Source organism: Perognathus longimembris, chromosome 1 (assembly GCF_023159225.1).
Source record: "Perognathus longimembris pacificus isolate PPM17 chromosome 1, ASM2315922v1, whole genome shotgun sequence".
NCBI lineage: Eukaryota > Metazoa > Chordata > Mammalia > Rodentia > Heteromyidae > Perognathus > Perognathus longimembris.
This window is the reverse complement of record NC_063161.1, coordinates 63481455-63505509: the sequence shown is the minus strand read 5'-3', so window position 1 is coordinate 63505509 and position 24055 is coordinate 63481455. Positions and strand designations below refer to the sequence as shown.

Sequence of the window (24055 nt, the reverse complement as noted above, 5' to 3'; positions counted from 1 at the left end):
TAAAGACAAACATAAGCCAGTCACTAAACGATCTTTAAAACTTCATTCAGCTCTGAAAACTAGATACTCTAACATGGAACTTGATCATGTACTAAAAAATAATTTACACAATAGTGCAATTATTGCAATGTAGAACTATTACCTGCTTAGCAATTTTTTTGTTTAAATTGCAGCAATGATTTTTGTTGGTGTTCTGGTCTCCGAATTTGTACACATGTATGATAATATGTGCTTTGCATAAGGAGAGATGTGAAATTAAAGCAAGTTTATTGTTCATATGGTATATATTCCTAATGGTACCAGAGTTTGAATTCAAGGCCTTGTGTTTGCTTGGTTTGCTTGCTTCACTGGTACTCTACCACTTGAACCATGCCTCCAGCCTAACCTTTGACTGGTTAATTGGAGATAAGAGTCTCGTAGACTTTTTTGCCTGCATGGCTTTGCTCTATGACCCTCAGATCTCAGCCTCCTGAAAAGCTAAGATTACCAGCATGAGCCCCAGTGCCTGGATAGTTACATACTTTTTATGGTCATATTAATATGTCATTTTTGTCAAAGTCAAGCTCAATGAAGTCGTTCTGACATAAGTAAGCAATGAATAGATGGTTATCAGTTTTATTTGAAAATAAAACTACGATAACAGGGTATTAATTGTATTCATCATCAGGCAACATTTTTTCAAATGTATTGTCTTGCTTAGAAGAATGGCTATTCTTAGTAGAGCCCTTAAATAAGAAAAGGCTACAACTTCCACGCAAATGAAGTAAAAGATATAGCACAGAAGACATAGTATAGAAAATATATAGTATGAAAGAAATAATATAAATGTTATTGTAAACACCGTGTGTGTGTGTGTGTGTGTGTGTGTGTGTGTGTGTGTGTGTGTGTTCCAAACCTGAGGCCTGTGTGCTACATTTGAGCATCTTTTTCTCAAGGCTACCACTCTACCACTTGAGCCAAAGCTCCATTTCTGGCTTTTTAAAAAAATTTTTGGTTGGGGGTGTGATTTATTGGAGATAAGAGCCTCACAGACTTTCCTTCTCTGGATGGCTTTGAACTGCGATCCTCAGATCTCAGCTTCCTGAGTAGCTAGGATTACAAGCAAGAGCCACCAGGTTATAGTAAACACTTTCATCCCTCTTTCTAGTACTGAAGTTTACTTATATCTGAAATTATATTTTTTATGGGTGAATATCCAGTAAGTATGCCAGTGGAGAATAAAAGCAAGCAAGTGCATGAGGTGCTGAGTTTGAGACCCAGTGTCTGCATAAAGATTCAAAAAAGTTTTTAAACCCCCACACTTTGAGGTGATGCTGTGTATTTCTAACTGTATATTGATGTTTATTTGTGAGGAAAAAATAATGGAGAATTTTAAGTAGATGTTTAATAAGGCTATATTGCAAAATACTGAAGTGGTAAGAGTGCTTTACAGGTATTAACATTATCACTAAGTAATAGGACAAACTGTAACCACTTGATTTAATCTCAATTACCACCCTAATTTTCAAAAAAATTATAGAATATTTTATTCAATACACACCCATAGAGAGAGCAAGAGATAGAAAGACAGAGATACCAATCAACAAACCAAGTATAGGCTTATGCCTGTAATCCTAGCTAATAGGGAGGCTGACATTGAGAGGATCATGATTTGAGGCCCAGACAGGCAAAGAAGTTCTAGAAATTCCCATCTCACTCCATAGCTAGGCATGCTGTCATATGCCTGTATTCCCAACTATCTCATAAGTAGGCAGGTTATGTTTTAGGCTAGTCTGGGTAAAAAACATGACCCTATCTGAAAAATAACCACAGTGAAAAAGGCTAAAGGGATTGCTCAAGTAGTACAGAGCCTACCTAGCAAGTATGAATTTCTGCATTTGAAGGTCAAGTTCTTTTCCTACCGGAATGTTTAACTTCCTTGGTATGATACCCAATTCGTTATATTGAAATCATATTAATTATGACAACTTCAATACCTCAGTTAACAAGAGTAAGAGATTTGATATAATAATATTTTATTACAGGCAAAAGTAATGAGCATTGAAATTATTTGTAAATTTAGTTGTGTAGACATAAGCATAGGCATAACAAATGAGAATATGCCCCCTCCTTTTTTTGTTGTTGTTGTTGGGTTTTTTTTGTTTGTTTGTTTGTTTTTTGGTTTTATGCTTGTCCTGGCACTTGAAAACTCAAGGCCTGGGTGCTGTCCCTGAACTTCTTTTACTAAAGGCTAGCACTCTACCACTTGAGTCACAGCACCACTTCCTGGTTTTTCTGAGTAGTTTGTTGGAAATAAGAGTCTCATGGACTTTCCTCCCTAGGCTGGATTAGAACCTCAATGATCCTTAGAGCTCAGTCTCCTAAGTAGCCTGAGCCATTAGTGCTAAGCTTGAAAATTTCCCTTTGCTACATTGTAAATCATGTTTCCCAGAGCCTGTCTGTCTTGTTTTCATCTCATTACTTATCACATTCCAACATCAAATTCACAGTAGCCCTGTGTACTTACTACATATTTTCAGAGTGAACAGGAAATTAAAAATAAAAGTTAAGTTATAAGAAACTACTCCTGAAGAATTGAAGATCCTGGGTTGTAACACTGAATACTTACAGTCATAAGCTTAAGATTGCTTTGTCAGAGAGCAGTGTTAAAGGTTCTCAAAAGAAATCATTGTGTGATTCAGATGAACATTTCTGTGGAAATGTTCAGTTTTCTAATCCTTAAGAGAGCAGTTCACTGATGTCTGAGCTCCACACTTGGCCATTTGCATTAAAATGACAAATTTGTTTTTCTTGTCAAGTCTTACTGGAGATCTGCAGTTCCCAGTTTATTTATAGCCAAGCTTTTGAGCCATTTAATTAATTTTCTTTTCAGGATGCTGTTTTGATGCAATTCTGTGCAAACAAATTGGACAAGAAGGATTTCTTTGGAAAATCTGATCCTTTTCTCGTATTTTATCGAAGTAATGAGGATGGAAGGTAGAAGCTTTTTTATTATCCATTTAAACTCCATGGTAAGGTCAGAGAAACTAAGTAAATATATTATTAGATAATATATAAAATAGTCTTCTATATTTCTGTTTACTATAGATAAGCTTTTTGAATCTCAGTAGCAGTGTGTAGCTTTGTAAACATTTTAAGACATATTTGATGTTCAAAGTGATTTTCAATTTCCTAGAAATTACCTTTTCTTTTTATAAAATCATAGAATTGCCTTCCTCAGTACTATGGGAGAATGATGTTTTGTAGAAATTTGAAATACTTACTCATATGCATTTTTTTTCAACTGAACACTTAAATGCTTTGCTTTTTTCTCTTTTTGGTGCTGGTCCTGGGGCTTGAACTCAGGGCCTGGGTGCTGTCCCTGAACTGCATTTTGCTCAAGGTTAGGGCTCTACTACTGAGCCACCACTCTACTTCAGGCTTTTTCTGAGTAGTTTATTAGAGGTAAGTCTCTTGGACTTTCCTGCCTGGGCTGACTTCAAAACACAATTCTTACATCTCAGACTCCTAGGATTACAGTTATGAGCCACGGTCACCCAGCTTTAAATGCTTGTCTTGAATTACAGGGGGTTTATTTTGCTCTATTTTGTCCTACTCACGTGTGTGAGAAGTTCACGTAGTAAAAATGGTTGGGTGCTGGTGACACCCTGGTAATCTTAAGAACTCAGGAGGCTGAGATCTGAGAATGAATGTTCAGAGCTGGCATGGGCAGAAAAATCCATGAGACTTTTATCTCTGATTAACCAGTAAAAAGTTGGAAGTAGAAGTATGACTAAAGTAGTAGCCTGAGTGAAAAACTGCCTAGGTTCAAACCCCAGTACCATGATTCTCAGATCTGAGCCTTCTGTATAGCTAGAATTATAGGCATGAGCATTCAGCAATATGAATGACTTTCAGATAAGATATGGCTATACAGAGAATTAATTGGAAACCTTTATTTTTTACAGCTTTACAATTTGTCATAAAACAGAAGTTGTCAAAAACACTCTAAATCCTGTATGGCAAGCATTCAAGATCTCAGTCAGAGCATTGTGTAATGGGGATTATGACAGGTAAAATCTATGTGAGCTTTTCTGATAATTTTTGTTCAGTATAGATCTAAAAATTGAGGCTAGAAAGGCCTTCTCTCTCAATCCTTTCCCTCCTTTCTCTCCTTTCCCCTTCCATCCTCTCCTTTCCTTTCCCCTCCCTTCCCTTCACCTCTCTTTTCCTGTCTTTCTTTTTCCTTTCCTTTGCCTTAGGTTTAAACTAAAAATCTCCCATTTGCACAGCTTGCTTTTGCCTGGCACTCTACCATTTGAATCATGCCTCCTGCCAAACTTTTTGCTGTTTATTTTGGAATGGAGTCTCATGGGCCTTTCTGCCCCAAGCCATCTTCAACCTGAGATCCTCTAGATCTCAGACTTCCCAATAGCTACGATGATAGGGACGAACCAATGGCTCCCTCTGCTAAGTAAATGTGTGATTACAAAAGCATATACAACTTATTCCACAATTTTTCAAATAACATGTTTTTCTATCCATGATGATTCAGGAACTAGATGGTGATTTGTAATAATTACAGTTTGTCAAAATGGATTGATTTTCCTACAAGTGAACCGGTGTGAGTGCTATCCATTAGTTGAATGTTAATTTCCATTTGAATTTATTGTTCAGAGGTCATCCTGGAATTCTCACAGCCTCATGGCATTCTGGCATATTCTCCCAAATGCTTCCTGGCATAACTACACTAAAAGCTGATGAGTCCTTACAGTCCAAGGATGGAGAGCTGCTTTAACAAATAGTTGAGTGAGGCAGTCACACAACACACTTGAGGTGTTCTTAATACCAAATGTTTTCCTCTCCCCTTAGGAAAACTTATTAGAATTCTCCTCAAAAACTAATAAAAACACATAAATAAAAAGAAAATCCCAATGTCTCTGTCACTTCAGGTTTAGTATATTCATTTTTATTTTGTTTTTACTGGGATGAGATCTGACTGTGAAGCTCAGGTTGCCCCTTTGTGTTTTTGTTTTTTTATTTTGGTGCCAGTTGTAGGGTTTGAACTCAGGACCTAGGCATTGTCCCTGAGCTGGGATTCCACAGAGCCTTTTTCTCTGTCCCACAGAAGAACTGTGCCCACCCTTAGTATTCTCTCCTGTTTTAAGACTCTTTGTGGGTTCTAGACACTGATTTTAAGATGTAATATGAACTATAATTAGTACCACAGTCAGTTAAGTCAATTTCACTTTGCTGAACTTTCACGTGCATGCTCTTTTAGCTAAGAAAACTTGACTACTGCTAATATTAAAATAATTATCATCTTGTGATGATTTTTAATAAGTGACATTAATTAATTGTTTTTCCCCATGGACAGAACAATCAAAATAGAAGTGTATGACTGGGACCGAGATGGGAGGTAAGATGTTCTCTTCTTTCATTCTTCCTTAATAATAATAACAAGAACAATAATGAGGAGGAGGAGGAGAAGGAGAAAAGAAGAGAAAGAGGAAGGAGGAGAAGAAAGAAGGGAGGAAAGGAACAGGAAGAAGAAAGGAAGAAGAGAGGAAGAAGGAAGAAGAGGAAGAAAAAAGAAAAGAAAAGGAAGAATGAGAGAGGAGGAGAAGGAGGAAGCCATGAGTACACTGGCATGACCATCAGTTTTTAATTTTGATTTTTAGTTTACATATTTGTCTGGGACTTCAAATATTAATGAGGACTTTACCTAAGATTTTAAAAGTGAATGTATTTTCTTCACTCAGCGACGAGAGGTTTTCTTCCTTTACTGAAATTTAGTCCACATTTTCATCTGTTCTTTCCCACTATTAAACTTCCTGACACTTCTTCTGTGGCTATAGATGAATGAGTCTCAGGTGTCCCTGACTGTTTATCTCTCTGAAGTTTCCTATGATCTTTCTAATTAGGGCCATTCAAAGGAACATAGCTAAGCACCACACTGCCAGCCACACACAGAGAAAAGAGAAAGACACCTGACCAACAAACAAGAGAAAACTCTGGAATGGCATCTAGTGAATGGAAAGAGATTGTTACATAGAGTGATGTCTAATCCATGGATATATGGCATATAAGAACACGATTAATAAGCTTTTCACATACTCAGGAAACCTGGCCTCATGCCTCTGATATTTTGGATAGAGTTTAGCTGTAGGAAACCAATAAAATAGCCTCTGCTTCCATTCTGAAGGGGATACTCAAGTTCAAAATTAAAGTAGGCAGCTCCAAGGAAACACTGTAAGCATATGTCACATCTAGTGTGTGGTTTTGTTTGATATACTTATTTAATAGACTATAACTATTAAGTTAATTCATTTGAATTTGGCATCTAGAGCTAACAAAAAATGCAAAGAATTAAAGAAACTTAATTTAATAAATAAGTATTTAATGTAATATAATTATTTAACAATATATATATTTTTCAAATTTTTATTATCAAACTGATGTACAGAGAGGTTACAGTTTCCTACGTTAGGCATTGGATATAATTCTTGTACTGTTTGTTACCTCATCCCTCATTCCCTCCTCCCTCCTCCCCCTTTCCCTTTCCCCCCATGAGGTGTTCAGTTCATTTACACCAAACAGTTTTGCAAATATTGCTTTTATAGTTGTTTGTCTTTTTTTACCATGTGTCTCTCGATTTTGGTATTGCCTTTCAATTTCTTAGTTCTAATACCAGTATAGATGGTTTCTAATATACTCAGATAAGGTTACAGAGATAGTGTAGATACAACCACAGGAAGGTGATACAAGAACATCATCAATAGTAGAAGCTACAGATACACATGGGATGTTGAAAGTAGTTACAACTGTGATATAACAATCGTTTCCATAACATGGAGTTCATTTCACTTAGAATCATCTTATGTGATCATAAGGGTACAGCTACTGGGCTCTTGTGATCCTCTGCTGTGACTTACCTAAACCTGTGCTAATTATTCCCAATAAGGGAGACCATAGAGTCCATGTTTCTTTGGGTCTGGCTCACTTCACTTAGTATAATTTTTTTCCAAGTCCTTCCATTTCCTTACAAATGGGGCAAGATCATTCTTTCTTATAGAGGCATAAAATTCCATTGTGTATATATACCACATTTACCTGATCCATTCGTCTACTGAGGCTCATCTAGGTTGGTTCCATATTTTAGCTATGACAAATTGCGCTGCGATGAACATTGTTGTGTTGGTGGCTTTACTCTGATTTTGTTTGTGGTCTTTTGGATAGATGTCCAAAAGTGGGGCTGCTGGGTCATAGGAGATTCTATATTTAGCCTTCTGAGGAATCTCCATACTGCTTCCCAGAGTGGCTGAACCAGTTTACATTCCCAACAACAATGAAGTAGGGTTCCCTTTTGGCCACATCCCCTCCAACAATTGTTATTGTTAGTTTTCTTGATATATGACATTCTTACTGGGGTGATATGGAATCTCAAGTTGTTTTGATTTGTATTTCTTTTATGGCCAATCATGTAGAGTACTTTTTCATATGTCTCCTGGCCATTCTCATTTCCTCATCAGAGAAGTCTCTTTGTAAGTCTTTAGCCCACTTGATGAAGGGGCTATTGGTTTTTTGCAGTTTTGTTTTCGAAGAAGGTAATTTTTTAGTTCTGCATATATTTTAGATATGAGGCCTTTGTCCGTTGAATGTCTGGTAAAGATCTTCTCCCAGTCTGTGGGCTTTCTGTTTATCTTGCGAGCTATGTCCTTTGCCGTGCAGAAGCTCTGCAGTTTGATGCAATCCCATTTGTCCAACCTTTCTTTGATTTGTAGCCTCTCTGGGACTTTGTTAAGGAAGTTCTGTCCAGCGCCCAGGAGCCCAAGTGTTTCTCCTACTCCTTCCTTTGGTGTTTTCAGGGTGTCTGTTTTGATTTCGAGGTCTTTAATCCATTTGGAATTGATTTTGGTGCAGGGTGATATATAAGGATCTAGTATTAGTTTGTTGCAGGTTTTGAACCAGTTTTGCCAGCACCATTTGTTAAAGGGGCTATGTTTCTTCCAAACTATTGTTTTAGCTCCTTCATCAAAGATTAAGTAGGCGTATTTCTGTGGGTTCATTTCTGGGTCTTCAATCCTGTTCCATTGGTCTTCAGGCCTGTTCTGGTGCCAATACCAAGCTGTTTTTATTATTATAGCTTTATAATACAGCTTGAAGTTGGGTATTGTAATTCTTCCAGCACTGTTCTTTCTGCTTAGGATTGTTTTTGCTATTCTAGGTCTTTTATTGTTCCATATGAATTTCTGGATTGCTCCCTCTATTTCATTAAAAAATGGTGTTGGGATATTAATGAGTATTGCATTGAATTTGTAGATAGCCTTTGGCAATATTACCATTTAGATTATATTAATCCTCCCAATCCAGGAGCATGGGAGGTTTTCCACTTCCTTAGTTCTGACTTATTTGCGTTTTTCAAGCTTTTAAAATTCTCATCAAAGAGGTCTCTCACTTCTTTGGTTAAGGTTATTCCTAGGTATTTTATGTTTTTTGGGGCTATTGCAAAAGGAGTTGCTCTCCTGATTTCAGACTCGGTCTTCGGGTCATTAGCATAGAGAAAGGCCAATGATTTTTGAGGGTTTATTTTATATCTTGCAACTTTGCCAAAGTTTTGGATCATCTCTAGTATCTTGGGGGTAGAGTCTATGGGCTTCTTTAGGTATAGGATCATGTCATCTGCGAAGAGAGAAAGTTTAACTTCATCTTTTCCTATTTGGATCTCCTTTATATTTTCTTCTTGCCTAATTGCTCTGGCTAGGAATTCTAGTACTATGTTGAAGAGCAGGGGAGAGAGTGGACATCCCTGTCTTGTTCTTGATTTTAAAAGGAATGGCTTTAGTTTTTCACCATTTACAGTTATACTTGCTGTTGGTTTGTCATAAACTGCCTTGATTATATTCAGGAATGTTCCCTGGAATCCCAGTTTTTCCAGGGCTTTTAGCATAAATGGGTGCTGGATTTTATTGAACGCTTTTTCCGCATCTAGAGATATGACCATGTGGTTCTTTACCTTGCTCCGGTTGATGTGGATTATATTAATTGACTTGCGCATATTAAACCAGCTTTGCATCCCTGGGATGAATCCAGTTTGATTGTGGTATATGATTTTTTTTTTTTTTGATGATCTGTTGAAGTCGATTGGCGAGAATTTTATTGAGAATTTTTGCGTCTATGTTCATCAGGAAAATCAGTCTATAGTCCTCTTTCCGTGATGAGTCCCTGCCTGGTTTTGGGATGAGGGTTATACTAGCTTCATAGAATGTGTCTGGTAGGGAACGTTCTCTTTCAATTTCATTGGAGAGTTTGAGAAATATTGGTGTGAATTCTGTTTTGAAGGCCTTGTAGAATTCTGTAGTGAATACGTCTGGACCTGGGATTTTTCTTGGATGGGAGATCATTTATTGCCGTTTCTATTTCAATACTGGATATGGGTCTGCTTAGAAGGTTTAAATCTTCATGGTTGAGTTTGGGGATATGAATTTTTTCTAGGAAATCATCCATTTCTTCCAAGTTCTCGAATTTGTTGGCATAAAGGTTTGCAAAGTAGTCCCTTATTATTTTCTGAATTTCGGTTATTTCTGTGGTGATGTTACCTGTTTTGTCTCTTATCTTGTTTATCTGAGTGTGCTGCCTTCATTTTTTGGTCATGTTTGCCAGGGGTCTGTCTATCTTGTTGATTTTTTCAAAGAACCAACTCTATGTTTTGTTGATTCTTTCGATGGTTTTTTCGTCTCTAATTGATTTAATTCTGATTTGATTTTAATTATTTGTTTCCGTCTATTGACTTGGGGTTTGGCTTGTTGTTCTCTTTCAAGGAGATTAAGGTGCTTCCTGAAATTATTGAGTTTCTGTTTCTCCAGTTTGTTGGTGTATGCACTCAGAGATATAAATTTTCCTCTGAGTACTGCCTTTGCTGTGTCCCAAAGGAGCTGGTACTTTGTGTCCTCATCTTGGTTGAGTTCCATAAACATTTGAATTTCTGATTTAATTTCTTCCATGACCCACTGATGGTTCAGCAATGTGTTCTTTATTCTCCATGAATTGTAGGATTTTCTGTGGTGGCTGTTTGAGTTGAGCTCTAATTTTATTCCATTGTGGTCAGAGAGAATGCAGGGAATGGTTTTGATACTTCTGAATTTGTACAGATTTTCTTTGTGCCCTAAGATGTGATCTATTTTGGAGAATGTTCCATGTGCTGCGGAGAAGAATGTGTATTCTGTGGTTGCTGGGTGGAATATCCTAGTTGTCGGTTAAGTCTAGTTGGTCTATGCAATTATTTAGTTCTGTGATTTCTTTGTTCAGTTTTTGGCATGTTGATCTGTCCAGAGGTGATAGTGGAGTGTTAAAGTCCCCAACTATCAATGTGTTTGGGTCTATGAGTGTTTTTAGAGTCAGTAGTGTTTGTTTGATGAAGTTGGGTGCTCCTGCATTTGCTGTGTAGATATTTAGAATGATTATATCTTCCTGTAGGAGAGATCCCTTTACTAGTATGTAGTAACCTTCTTTGTCTCTTCTTACCTTTTTTAATTTTGAAGTCAATTTTGTCTGATACTAGGATTGCAACTCCAGCCTGCTTATGGGGGCCATTTGCTTGATAAATTTGATTCCAGCCTTTCACTTTTAGAAGATGTTTACTTTTGCTTGATAGATGTGTCTCTTGGAGGCAGCAGAAAGATGGATCTTGATTTTTGACCCAACTTATGAGCCTATGTTGTTTGATTGGAGAATTAAGTCCATTAATGTTGAGAGTTAGGATTGAGAGATGTTCCTTTCATTATCACTATCTTGTTAAAAGCTGTGTCTTCCCATTTCTTGATATGATGTTTACTATTTTGGGTTCATTTCTCTGTCTGTATTGGGATCTTGATTTTTTTCCCTGTATAGTACATTTTTGAGGATTTTCTGTAAAGCTGGTTTGGTGGAGATATATTGATTCAGTTTTCCCTACTGTGGAAGACTTTTATTTGACCTTTGGCTATGAATGAGTGTTTGGCTGGGTACAGTAATCTTGGCTGGTAGTTATTTTTATTTAGTGTTTGGTATACCTCATTCCAGACTCTCCTTGATTTCATGGTTTCTGCTGAGCATTCTGGGGTAATTCTGATTGCTTTTCCTTTATATGTGAGTGTTTTCTTTGCCCTAACAGCTTTAAGGATTCTTTCCTTGTTCACTACTGATCCTGTTTTGATCACAATCTGTTGGTGGGATTTCCTGTTCTGGTCTGGTCAGTTTGGGGCTCTAAATTCTCCTTATATCTGTACAGGTCTATCCTTCTGGATATTTGGGAAGTTCTCAGCTAATATTCTGTTAAATAGGTTGCCTATCCCATTAACTTCTTTCTCCAAGTTTTCCTCAATACCTGTTATCCTTAAATTGGGCTTCCTGATCGTGTCTTGAATCTTCTGTAGCGATCTGTTTTATTGATTGGACTGGATTTGTATTGATTTTTGATCTTTCTCCATAGATTCTAGGGAATCTTCAGCTCCTGAGATTCGATCCTCTGCCTCAGTTAGTCGGGACTATAGGCTAGCTACTTGATTTCGAATCTCTTTTCCTTCTTACTGGTCTTTCCTGATGATTTCCATGTCATCTCTTAGGTCTTGCATGGACTTCTTTACTTCATTAATTTGGTTTTGAGTGCTGTCTCTCAAATCTTTTACCTGGTAGCTATCTTTTCATTTGACCCTTGAATTTCATTTATCTTTCTATTTTTTGAGGCCATGAAATCCTCTATTACTTTTTGACAGGATTGCTGTATTGATTCAAACTTTTCATTTAACATGTTTATCAGTAGACTTTGTAGAGCATTTTGAGGGTTCTGTTCTATGTCTTTGATTGACTGCTCTCTTTCCTTCTTGTTTTGAGTGGGAGAATAGACTCAGTTGTTTGCCATCTTTCTTGTGTTTCTTCTGCCCATTTGGATTGGGAATGCCAGTCTACAAGCACCTGTGAGCACCGTTTAAGACCCAAAGCAGCCCTTACCAAGCACTGTTGTGTAACTCTTATAAGTTCACAATTATATACAGATACCTTGTATACCTGTCTATAAAATTAGATTTGGTGTTCCTAAAGAATACAATTTCAATATAACAACCGATCCTGGGCCCTGTATTCAGTAGTTACTTATTTACTGTTACAACCTTATGAGCAATTCTTGTTCTTATATTAAGTTCTTTTAGGACTGGCTTTCTCTATGAACCCCTTTGTTTCACTCGGATTAAGCAGGGATACCCTCTATCCAATAACCAGGAGTCAAAGGAACCTGGAGGTCCCGGCAGTAAGTCAGGAGGGAAAGTTAGAGGTAGTAAAAAGAATAGAGTAAAATGTATTGGGGGGGGAGGGGTGATGATTTTGGTTTAGTTTCAGTGACGTGGAAATGTGGAGAGAGTAAAATCAGTAGAAAGAACAAGGTTAAAATGATAGACAATGGAGAGTTAGCAGAAAAGAGTGAAGGTATTATACATAGGAAAGCAATTTTTAAAGAAAGCGAATGCAAAGAGAGAATTAAAGAAAAATTACTGGAAGACAGATGCACAAAACAGAGAAAAATTATTTTAAAAAAATAAAATAAAAAATAAAAAGGAAAAAACCCAGAAAAACGCACTACCCAAAAAAAAACAAAACCAAAAAAACAAGAAAAACAAAAAAACCTTGATAAAACAAACAGGTAAAAACAGAAAACAAAAAAAAACCAACAACGTTTCAAAAGTGAAAAAATTAAAAAAAATTTTTTTTAAAGTTTAAAAAATGTTTGAAAAGAAAAAAAAATGGAGTCCTTCTTGTTGGGTGGTCTTTCCCCAGTCTCTGGTTTCCTTGCGATGGTCTGCAGTCTATTTTCCTGATTGGCTGGTTTGACTTTATTTCAGTTTGCAGGGGGTGGATCTGTTCTGACCCTTCTCCCCTGTTGGTGCAATCCTGGGTCTCTGTGGTTCGCACAGCTTGCAGGTAGGCCTTGGGCGTCCTCTGTAGTTGGGGACTTGAGCAGTCTCGGGAACCGTGGCTCCTATGTCTGCTGTGGGGCCACGGCCTTTAATGCCTGGCTTTGAATAGGCTGTGTACTCAGCAGGGCGGGGCACCTCTGGGCTGGTTTACCCGGCTGAGAGTTGCTTGCCTGGGGGAGGTTCCTCCCTCCTGGGCGGGGCGGCCACCTGGCGGAGCTGGCTCTGGAATTCAGCTCCGTTTCGGGCTGGGAATTGTGCTTCCTTTGTGAAGGGACTGTTTATCTGTTTCAGGAACTGTTTGTTCCCCCATCTGGTGTTTCCATGCTGCCGGTAGCTGCTCGCGGCTTTCGCTTTAAATTTAGAAATTCCAGCAGGCAGGGCGGGGCACCTCTGGCTATGCTGTGGCCCAGGACGAGCCTTCTGCCTGGGCAGGGGTCGTTCTCCTGGGTGGAGCTGGCTCTCACTGGTCAGTCCCTCTTGCCCTTTTCAAAGATGGCTCCTTTGTCCTTGCTTTCCCCAGGCCTGCTTTAGTTCCTGTCTGGTCTGACCCTATGCCAGTGTCAAAGATGGTGCTTTGCTCTGGCGGTGGGGGAAGGGCTACCTTCCAGAAGCTGCTCTGTGGGCGTGTGTGAGAATATATTTTGTGGGGTACTCATGCTTTCTCTGTGATTTCAGCCCATCCATGCTCAGCTGCCGTCTGGAGGATTTCTCCCTGGTCTACCCTGTGTGCTTTAGCCAAGCGGAGTGTGGGTTGTTGTGCAAGGTGCTGTGCCGGTGCTGGCACTGGCGCGGTGGCAGGACACCGCCAGGAGCTCAAATCTGTGTTTTCAGACGATCAAAGTCGATTTTTCCTTCCTGGCCAGAATCCCTGTACTGTTCAAACTTACTCTGGCTGTCTTTCTAGGAGTAAAAGTTTCTATGGGGTGAGAAAACTGTGATGTTGGAGGGAGCTCAGCTAGGGCTCCGCTGCTCCTCAGCCATATTCCTGGAAGTCTTAACAATATATATTTCGTATATGAGGCAAGCACTCTTGCCACTAGGCCATATCCTCAGCCCCAAACAATATATATTTTTTATAATTTGTGTGTGTGTGTGTGTGTGTGTGTGTGTGTGTGCATGTGCACGTGTCTGTACTGGGGATTGAATTTCAGGCTTGGGCTTAGCTTTTTCACTCAAGGCTGCCACCCAACCACTTGAGCCACAGTTCCACTTTTTTGGTGGTTAATTGGAGATAAAAGCCTCATGGATTTTTCTGCCAGGGCTGGCTTCAAATTGTAATCCTTAGAGCTCAGCCTTCTGAGCTAGGATTACATGTGTGAGCCACACCATCTGGCTTTAAAAAATAGAATGGAAAATGCTGAACAGTGCTTGTGCTTACTGTCACCTTCTGTTCTTGACCACTGGGTTTCTTGCATAAATGTCATAATGGCAGCCACAGCTGGAGAAATTCAGGTAGTTGTGTGATTTTATCAGATTTCTGATAGATGTTCAGCACTTGAAAATTCAAGTTGACAATTCAGTTTTAAATCTCAAGTTGACAATGTGTGAACTTGGAATTCATATTCTGAGGAAGCCCTTGGGAATCTAGGAATTATACACAAGTATTGGAATACTGTGGGTCAAGAACCTAGTTGATATTAAATTTGGTACCTAAAACTAATCTAGAATGGAAGACCATACAGTTGCCACTTTATTTCCATACCATGCTATATACATTTACCCCCATGGGATATGGTCTCAGGTCCTGGAGGTGGCATTTGACCTTGAGATGAATCATTTTAATGCTCTTAATTTTCAAGAAGTTAAACTACGTGATCAAAAGCTTTTCCAGAATTTCTGCCATGTCTTTAAGGGCTATGGAAGAAGCATATCAAAGGCTCATTTTCACAATGGAAAGCTAAAGAGCCAGGAAGCTGATTTGTCTGCCTTTGGAGCCATCAATGGTTGTGCTGAAGAAATTCACTGGCTGGAAGTTTCTTGGGTGGAATTGGTTGCATGATTTCCAGCTCAGGGAGCAGTAATTGCAAGGCCACATCAAGTTCTTCTGGCTGTAATGTGGCCTGATTGTCAATGGGCTGAGCTAGTGAGTTGCCAGTAAGGCTCTCGCATGAGTGTGAAACTGTCATTGTTACCACTCTGTGTTTTACAAAATGCAGTCATTTTCAATAGTGTACTTAATACGGTAAATAAGAGCACCCTTCGCTTACCTGTGCAGTGCTGTCCATTTGCTATTGTTTTCTGGTCTGCAACTATTGAAGCTATTATTTGCAAACATATTTCGATGTTTTTATCAAATTACACATCTTGATGTCCAAGTGTCCATGTGAATTAAGTTAGTTCTCATTAAAGAAATTCAACCATGTGTCAGTTTTAAATATTTGTTTCATTTATATTTAGAGGGCCTCTTTGTTTAAAGCTAACTCTGAATGTCCTAAATATTCAAGCACTCTTGCCACTAGGCCATATCCCCAGCCCTGTCCTAAATATTCAATAAAATGCTTTGTCAGGTACTGGAAGCTCCTGCCTGTAATCCTAGTTACTTAAGAAGCTGAGATAAGGACTGAGGTTCAAAGTCAGCCTGGGAAGACAAGTCTATAAGACTCCTGTCTCCCACTAACCAGCAAAATGCAAGAAGTGGAGCTGTGGCTCAAGTGGTAGAGCATCAACACTAAGTGAAAAAAAGATCATTGGAAAATAAATCCCAACATATGTATTAAAATAAGATTCGTTTGACATGTAGAGCCTAGTATAATAATAAGAAAATTCCCATACACAATTACAAGAAGGAAAAGACTAATTGACCAAAAAAATATAAAAAAACCACTAATGAATAATATGGGAAAAAAATCAAGTTTATAGTAACAAAAAGTAGAATTTATAAAACAAAGCTTTATGTACAATAAATATCATTGAATCAAATATCTTTTTAAACCAAACTGGAAAATACTATATATTTTCATTGCTGCTCAGGGAATTTAAGATAGATATTTTTATGTTTTAAAAGGATATTAATAGGGTACAAAATTTTGGAAGAAAGTTTGATATATATATATATGTGTGTGTCTGTTTGTATATATATATATATATATATATATATATATATATATGTAGTTGTTCCTGATGAAGTAGCAATAGGTGTGCAAAGTGAACATCCTTATTCCTAACAAAAGTGGTTATACATAAGCAAAGTGAACATTCTTATTCCTATCAAAAGCGGTTATACATAAGCAAAGTGAACTATCTAGAGGAACATAAGGGATGATCAGGACCCCAGTTATCTCTGGGAAGCATGAGCTCCCTAGAGCCCTACAATCCAGAGTGACCTCTATAACTTCTAGAGCTCCCAGAAAGTCTCCATCTACTAATCTATATCAAGATGCCAAGATGGTGTTACTTAGATCCAGTGTCCCTATTTCACTGACCAGAACACATTCAAAGCCTTTTCCCCACATCCCAGGTTTCTGGGCCTACAGTGCTTACTGGTCCAATTCCCAGGTTCCCAGGCTCTTCCTGAGTTTCACTGCTGTTTACCAAATTCCAGTAACCTGGTATTCAGCCCCTAATTGACTCAATCTCAGAAATTGCCGAATTCTAATAACTTGGTGTCTAGCTCCTAATTTACTAAATTTCAGGAATTTCCCTTTAATGACTGGCCTGGAGTTTTTCCCTACAAGGATGTTCTGACTTTAAGACTTGGCCCTACTCCTAATATTAAAAACCTCTGTATTTTTTCTGATTTTTGCAATCGTGGTTTAGTTGGTAAAACAGCATTATTAGTGTTTGTCACTGTCAATAGTCCCATAGCTTTAGAAGACTGCACCAAGATGAAGATTCACAGGAATATTTGTTCCATGATGATAAGCAGCTTGAATTTGAATAACAACTGAGTCAGTCTTAAGTTCTATGATATCTGCAACTGCTGTGACATCTCTTATGTTTGTTTATTTTTTATTTATTCACTTATTTATTTATTTATTTATTTATTTATTTATTTTGGCCAGTCGTGGGCCTTGGACTCAGGGCCTGAGCACTGTCCCTGGCTTCTTCCCGCTCAAGGCTAGCACTCTGCCACTTGAGCCACAGCACCGCTTCTGGCCGTTTTCTGTATATGTGGTGCTGGGGAATCGAACCTAGGGCCTCGTGTATCCGAGGCAGGCACTCTTGCCACTAGGCTATATCCCCAGGCCCCTTATGTTTATTTTTTAAAATTTCCCCCCACCTTATTATTTTGTTCTTGTGGTACCAGTCCTAGGGCTTAAACCTTAGGGCTTGGGTGTTGTTCCTGAGCTTTTTTGCTCAAGGTTAGCACTTGAACCACAGCTCCACTTCCAGGTATTTACTGATTAATTGGAGACAGGAGGCTTACAGACTTTCCTGGCCTGTCTGGTCTTGGACCATGATTCTCATATCTCAGCCTCTTGAGTAACTAGGATTACAGGTCTAATCCACCTCTACAATTCAGCATAGTTAGTCATACAGGAATGAGAGCTCCATTTTTTAAAATCAACTATGCTAACATTCTGGTAAAGTTAACTACAGAGTTGGCATGAACCAGGCCCAGAATGCCAACCAGCTGTTTGGCTGCTGTTCTCCCAGCAGTATAACACATGCCAAGGTACAATGTCCAATCTACGCATCTGCCTACAGCTGTGGGGTGGAAAGGGCAGGGGGCTCCATTTGACATGCCCATGTATTCATGCTCTCTCTCATTCTACCACTTCCCAAACCAATCTCAAGAAGGCTCATTGTTCCATTGTTATATGCATATAAAGTATTTTGTACTTTATATAGTAAGCAAAAGTTTGATGGAGTTTTTGTTTTTGTTTCAACTAGTCCTGGGGCTTGAATTCATGGCCTAAGTTGTCTCTGAGTTTTTGGCTCAAGGCAGGTGCTCTACACTTGTGCCTCAGCCTCTACTTCAGGCTGTTCTGGTGGTTAATTGGCGATAAGAGTCTCACAGACTTTCCTGTCTAGGCTAGCTTTGAAATGTGATCAGCCTCTTGGGTAATTAGGATTATAGGCATGAGCCACCTACACTGGCATTGTATAGTGGTTTTGTCATTTAAACATTCACCCTTTTTCAACCCCTAGGTTTTCCTTCTCCTCTACTACTAGTACTTAATGCCCTGGATATGATGTGTTTTTCATTTGTGTCATTCATTAGTTTTGACTGTATGCTAATTACTCAAAAGGTTTATGTTATGTTTATATTAGGAGGGAGCACCACTGGGCATTTAGGCAGGGGGAAGAAATTTATTTAGAACAGCTGCCCCATGGCGCATGGTGGAGATGCACAGGCGGCTGAAGGGGCAAGGAGCTGCTAAGCTCAGGCTTATCTAGGGCAGGGGCAGGTGTGGCCAGGTGCTGGATGTGGATGTGACCTAAGAGCCTGGGAACAGTCAGATGGGAGGCCTGAAGGGGAGGTCCAGGATGTACCTTCAGAGAAGGGGAGGATTAAGAAGAATAAAATTATGTATCAGTCTCATAAAATGTCTCATAAATTATTGTTACCTTCCTAAAGAAAGATAAGTAGGTGTTTCTTCTAATGATTTGACTACCCTGCTAAGATAACTTAAAATATAATTAATAAACTTATTAAAGTTAACACTGTTGTTTTTTTCTTTTAATTTTAGTCATGATTTCATTGGGGAGTTTACAACAAGCTATAGGGAACTTTCTAGAGGCCAGTCACAATTCAATGTATATGAGGTAAGGTACTTTTTACTTTAGTACTGTTTCCCTTTTCTATATGTGTATTTGCATTTTAAAGGCATGGGATCTGCAAAGGATAATTGAAAAAGGTTAAGTGCGTGTGTGTGTGTGTGTGTGTGTGTGTATGTGTGTATTTACTGAACTGACTTGTTTTCTAGATTAAATGTTATTTCCTTTTCACTCTCATGGTTTGTATAGTTTGGGATTTTTTTTTTTTAGTCTGAGGGAATGCAGGGCAAAGTGCAGTTAATAAATAAACTCATATTTAAAGCAAACACAATGGACTTATTTCTGCTTCCAATCGCTTGCCAGTGAACCACCCCCTCTGTGTTCAGCATAGGATGTATTTTAGCATTGTTGGTCCTTGATTTTGTGTCTGTACATTCTCTATTGTTTTTGTTGTTGTTTTGTTTTACTTAACATAGGGTGGTAGAATATCAAGTAAGAACATCTCAAAAAGTTTTTTTCATTCTAATTTCAGGGTTTGAACTCAGGGCCTTGGAGCTCTACTGTTTGAACCATGTTTCCAGCACAGCATTTTGATAATTAATTGGAGATGGAGTCTCCAGGAATTTTCTACTCAGTCTGTCTTCGGTCTTGGTCCTCTAGGTTAGGTCTTCTGTATAGCTAGGACTACAGGCATGAGCCACAGGCCTCTGGCTAGAGTGTCTCAGTATTTTATCAATGATTTTAACCCTTTGCTGTTGGAGCAACAGTCAAATTAGTTTATTGTGAGAATGGAGGAATCTACTCTACAACCTTCTTACTTGGTTAAACTGTTTTTGTCCTACTCAGAACTCATTCATTCACTCATTCATTTTATTAGAATGTTTATTAATATTCTGTCAATATTTAAGTCTTATGTTGCTGTAAATTAAGCTCCATGTTCCCTCTGAGTCTGTAAATTTGTCTCTTTTGGGAGCGATAACAATACAAAATATATTTAGTGTAACTTTAGTTTGTTCTCCAAACTATACTTATTGGCTGAGCACTGGTAGCTCATTTCTATAATCTAGCTATTCAGGAGGCTGTTCTGAGAACTGAAATTTGAAGTCAGGTGGGGCAGAAAAAACTGTGAGACTTCTCACCAGTTAACCAGCTTAAAGCCAGAAGTAGAACTGTGGCTCAAGTGGTAGAGCGCCATCCTTGAGCTAAAACACTAAGGGGCAAGGTCCTGAGTTCAAGCCCCAGTAAGAGGTGCACATGTCTGCACACTAGTGTGCACACACACACATCACTCTAAAGATATTTCACACCCAGATCTCCCTCTTTGATTCTGCATAAGCCCTTTACTTAACAAACTTGTATCAGCTTGTATCCTGGCAGATAAGCTGTTAAATAATTCCACTGCCTTCTTTGTAATACATGCATGGAGGTGAGACTTTCTCACTGAGCAAGCTTTGAATGGTGTCACAAAAAGTCCAGCCCCATTAGTGGGGCTTTGCAGAGACATTTCAGACATGCCGACTAATGATAATTCTTGGAAAATGACACTTTTGATGAACTCTACACCAGGCTGTCCACTTCAGTGGCTTTTAGACTTCTGTTTCACACAGATTCTTGATTTTGAGTCTGGCTCACTGCACACAGCAAGTTGGAATGCCACAAACTGAAATTCAGCCTTTTCATTTCTGTTATTGTTATTTTGTTCTTTGTTTCCCCCCTTCCCCCCATGAAATTAATGCTGTTTAAGATTGGTACAAGCCTTTGAGGTTTTCTGGATTCTTGAAAAAAAGTTCATTTTTATTTTTTTTCCCTGTCATGTTCTCTTTGCTTTTCTGGAGTTCTTACTCCACCAAAGTGCTTTCCTATTCTGTTTTTAGTGATATTTATAAAGAACAAGTGCTAGTATAGTCTATGTTATATAATTCCATTATCATTTTTATTGAGTGCTTCTTTGATTGAGACTGGCTTAATGTGATTATTTGGGCAGATTCCTCATATAACTTAATCAGAAAGTCAATGAATCTCAATTCCCTTGTGACATTAATAAGTTATGATTTCTCAGAAGTCAAAGACACTGACAGGAACTATTTGAAAAATGCTTATGAAAATCCTACTGAAAACTTATTCCTAAAATCCCGGACAAAACATTCTTCTCGAAACAACACATTAATTTTGCTAGCAAGACACTATCAGAATGCAAATGCAAAAGCATTTTTGTTTCCTGGGAAAACTTTTTTTTTTAATTTTTAGTTTATTTTTGATTGAGTTTCTGTCATTTCCTGATTCCCTCTGTACTGCTCTGCTCGATGCTCTTCAGACCATTTTGAGAATTTTATTTTATTTTACTTTGTATTTCTTCTTTCTTTTTTGTGTGTGCTGGTACTGGTGTTTGAACTCTGAGCCTAGGCAATGTCCCTGACAGGCTCTTCTGCTCAAGGCTAGCACTCTACCTCTTTGAGCCATAGCACCACTTCTGAATTTTGGTGGCTAATTGGAGATAAGAATCTCACCGAGTTTCTTGCCCTGCCTGCCTTCAAACTGTGATCCTCATATCTTTGCCTCCTGAGAAGCTAGGATTATAGGCATGAGCCTCCAGTGCCTGGCAAATCATGACGTTTGTACAAAGTAGTCAAAATTATTAAGGATTTAGAATATTAAAGATCTTTCAGTGTACAAGATCCAATAGGTAGAAGAGTTGGGAAGAATAAATAAAACAACTGGGAAGAATATTACAGACTATATATGTATGTATACATAAGCATACGTATACCTGTGTGTGTGTGTGTCTTGAGCCAGTCCTGGGGCTTGTACTAGGAGCCTAGGCACTGTTCATGAGCCTTTTTTTCAAGGCTAGTGCTCTACCACGTGAGCCACAGCTTCAATTTCAGCTTCTGATGGTAAATTGAAGATAAGAATCTCACAGACTTTCTTGCCTGGGCTGGCTTTGAACTACAATCCTCAAGTCTCAGCCTCCTGAGAAGCTAGCAGGATTACAGGCATGTGCCATCAGCCCCCAATGAAAAATATATATGTTTTGGTTTTTTTGTTTTTTGAAGATGATCACTAGCAATTTTTACAAGGAAGCCTGACCAAATGACTGTCGCATTTCACAGGGGAACTCGTGAATGAGTATGTATATACAAAGAACATGGCAAGTTTAACAACATACTTTTAATTTCAGTATTAATCATAACATTTTTCATCATCTATTTTTTCAGGTGGTGAATCCCAAAAAGAAAGGAAAAAAGAAAAAATATATTAATTCTGGAACAGTAAGTGAAATTAAGTGTTACATTTTAAGGATTCAAATGAATAAACAAAAACTGCAAGCAAAATTTCTAACAAGACTAAAAGCAAGCTAGATGCTGTTGTCAGACCTGCAATCCTAGCTGATCAGGAGGCTGAGATCTGTAGATCTCTGTCCCAGGCCAGCCCAGGCATACAAATCGGAGAGATTCTTATCACCAGTTAAGCAGCAGGAGAATCTAGAAGATAGTTATGGCTCAAGTGGTAGAGCTCCAATTTTGGTTTAAAAAATAATAACAACAAAAACCACCTAATAAGCAAGATTATGAAGTCCTGAGTTCAAGCCCCAATACTGGCACCAAAAATAAATGATTTTTTTTTAAAGCAACGACTAAAAACTCAAATGCTGAGCTTTGTTTCACTTGAGATTTGGTTGTTAGGAATTGTAATTCTTCGTTTCCCAGGCAGTGAATGTAATGGAGAATTCTTTTTGGGAGGGAGTCAGTGGCCAGGTTTCCTGCCAGATTTCCTGAAGTTCACCAGGAATGTCACAAGGAAGCTAAAGTTTGGTTATGCATTGTTCATTCTGGAAAGCTGAAACACATTCATCAGGCTGATGTGAGATGGAAGTCCGGTTAGAAATACTGCACTGCTCCATATGGGTGGCGCATACTTGTCATCCTAACCACTCAGGAGGCTGAAACCTGAGGATCGCGGTTCAAAGCCAGCCTGAGCAGGAAAGTCTGAGACTTTCTCCAGTTAAACAGCTAATAGCTGGAAGTCGAGCAGTGGCTCGAGTAGTAGCATGTTAGCCTTGAAAGAGAGAAAGAGTTGGAGCCCAGCCCTGAGTTCAAGCCCCAATACTGACAAAATTTTTTAAAAGACATAAAAAATGATAATAAAAAAAGACTGCACTTTTGTTAGGCCTCACTTAAATACAAGGGCCAGACATGGACTGTGCTCCTTTACAGTACATGCATCAGTGGCTCACACCTATAATCTTAGCACCTTAGGAAGCTGAGATCCAGAGGATCCCAGTTCAAACCCAGCCTGAGAAGAAAACTCCATGAGACAAATGATAGACTGGAAGCATGGCTCAAAAGATAGAGCACCAAGTAGGAATACAAAGTCTTGAGTTTCTCTCTCTCTTTCTTTCTCTCTCTCTCTCTCTCTCTCTCTCTCACACACACACACACACACACACACACACACACACACACACAAATAACAAGGTACAGCTCTTTGTAGATTTGCTGTAAAAAGTAGCACATAGGGAGACAATGATAAAAGAACCTGAAAATGTGGAAAATCAAGATCATCCTGTATTTTTCTTTGCTATGAAATCCTCATGCTTTCTCAAGGTGCTGAGTTGGCTGGTGCTCTACCACTTGCATTATGCCTCCCACCCAGATTTTGCTTCTTATTTTGGAGATGGATTCTAATGGGCTTTCCTGTCCAGGCTTCCTTCAGAGAACCTTGATCCTCTAGATCTCAGCTTTCTGAGTGGAACTCAGCTAAGATCATCCTATTCTTATGATTAAATTGTTTTTTCTAAGATTAATTTTCCTTGTGAGAAGCAAAATGGAAGTGTCTTTCGAATTTCATTTTGAAGGTATTTCTTTTTTTAAAGTTTTTATTATAAAACTGATGTACAGAGAGGTTACAGTTTCATATGTTAGGCATTGGATACATTTCTTGTACTGTTTGTTACCTTGTCCCTCATACCCCCCTCCCCCCTCCCCCTTTCCCCCCCTGAGGTGTTCAGTTCACTTACACCAAACAGTTTTGCAAGTATTGCTTTTGTTGTTGTTTCTCTTATTTTACTCTTTGTCTCTCAATTTTGGTATTCCCTTTCAATTTCCTAATTCTAATACCAGTATACACAGTTTCCAATATCAAGGTATTTCTTTTTTTTTAAGTTTTTATTATAAAACTGATGTACAGAGAGGTTACAGTTTCACACGTTAGGCATTGGATACATTTTATGAAGGTATTTCTTAATAAAGGAAGTCATTGAAAAATTTAGATGGCCTTGTTTTAGAACCATGACAAAAATATCTTTTTTCTCCCATGGTTCAGCTGACTGACTTCATGTCTAACATCTTCTGTCAGCCTTTCATCTTTCCTTTTATATAAAGTTGGAAGTAATACAGTCTCCTTGCATATGGCGTTCATAGAATTTTTCAAAGGAAATAAACTGGCTACAGGAACAGAGTTTGTTAACT

The 24055-nt window shown here is 38.5% G+C and overlaps 1 protein-coding gene across 4 annotated transcripts in view; it reads left to right on the top strand.

Moving 5' to 3' along the window:
- Positions 1-24055, top strand: part of Cpne8 (copine 8) — a 272518-nt gene that overhangs the window by 107364 nt on the left and 141099 nt on the right. For all 4 annotated transcript variants that reach the window (XM_048366531.1, XM_048366539.1, XM_048366523.1 and 1 more), the window contains exons 8-12: positions 2873-2976; positions 3948-4052; positions 5357-5398; positions 18560-18635; positions 21803-21856. In XM_048366531.1, the coding sequence (XP_048222488.1) occupies positions 2873-2976; positions 3948-4052; positions 5357-5398; positions 18560-18635; positions 21803-21856 (381 nt within the window). The remainder of the gene's footprint in view (positions 1-2872; positions 2977-3947; positions 4053-5356; positions 5399-18559; positions 18636-21802; positions 21857-24055) is intronic.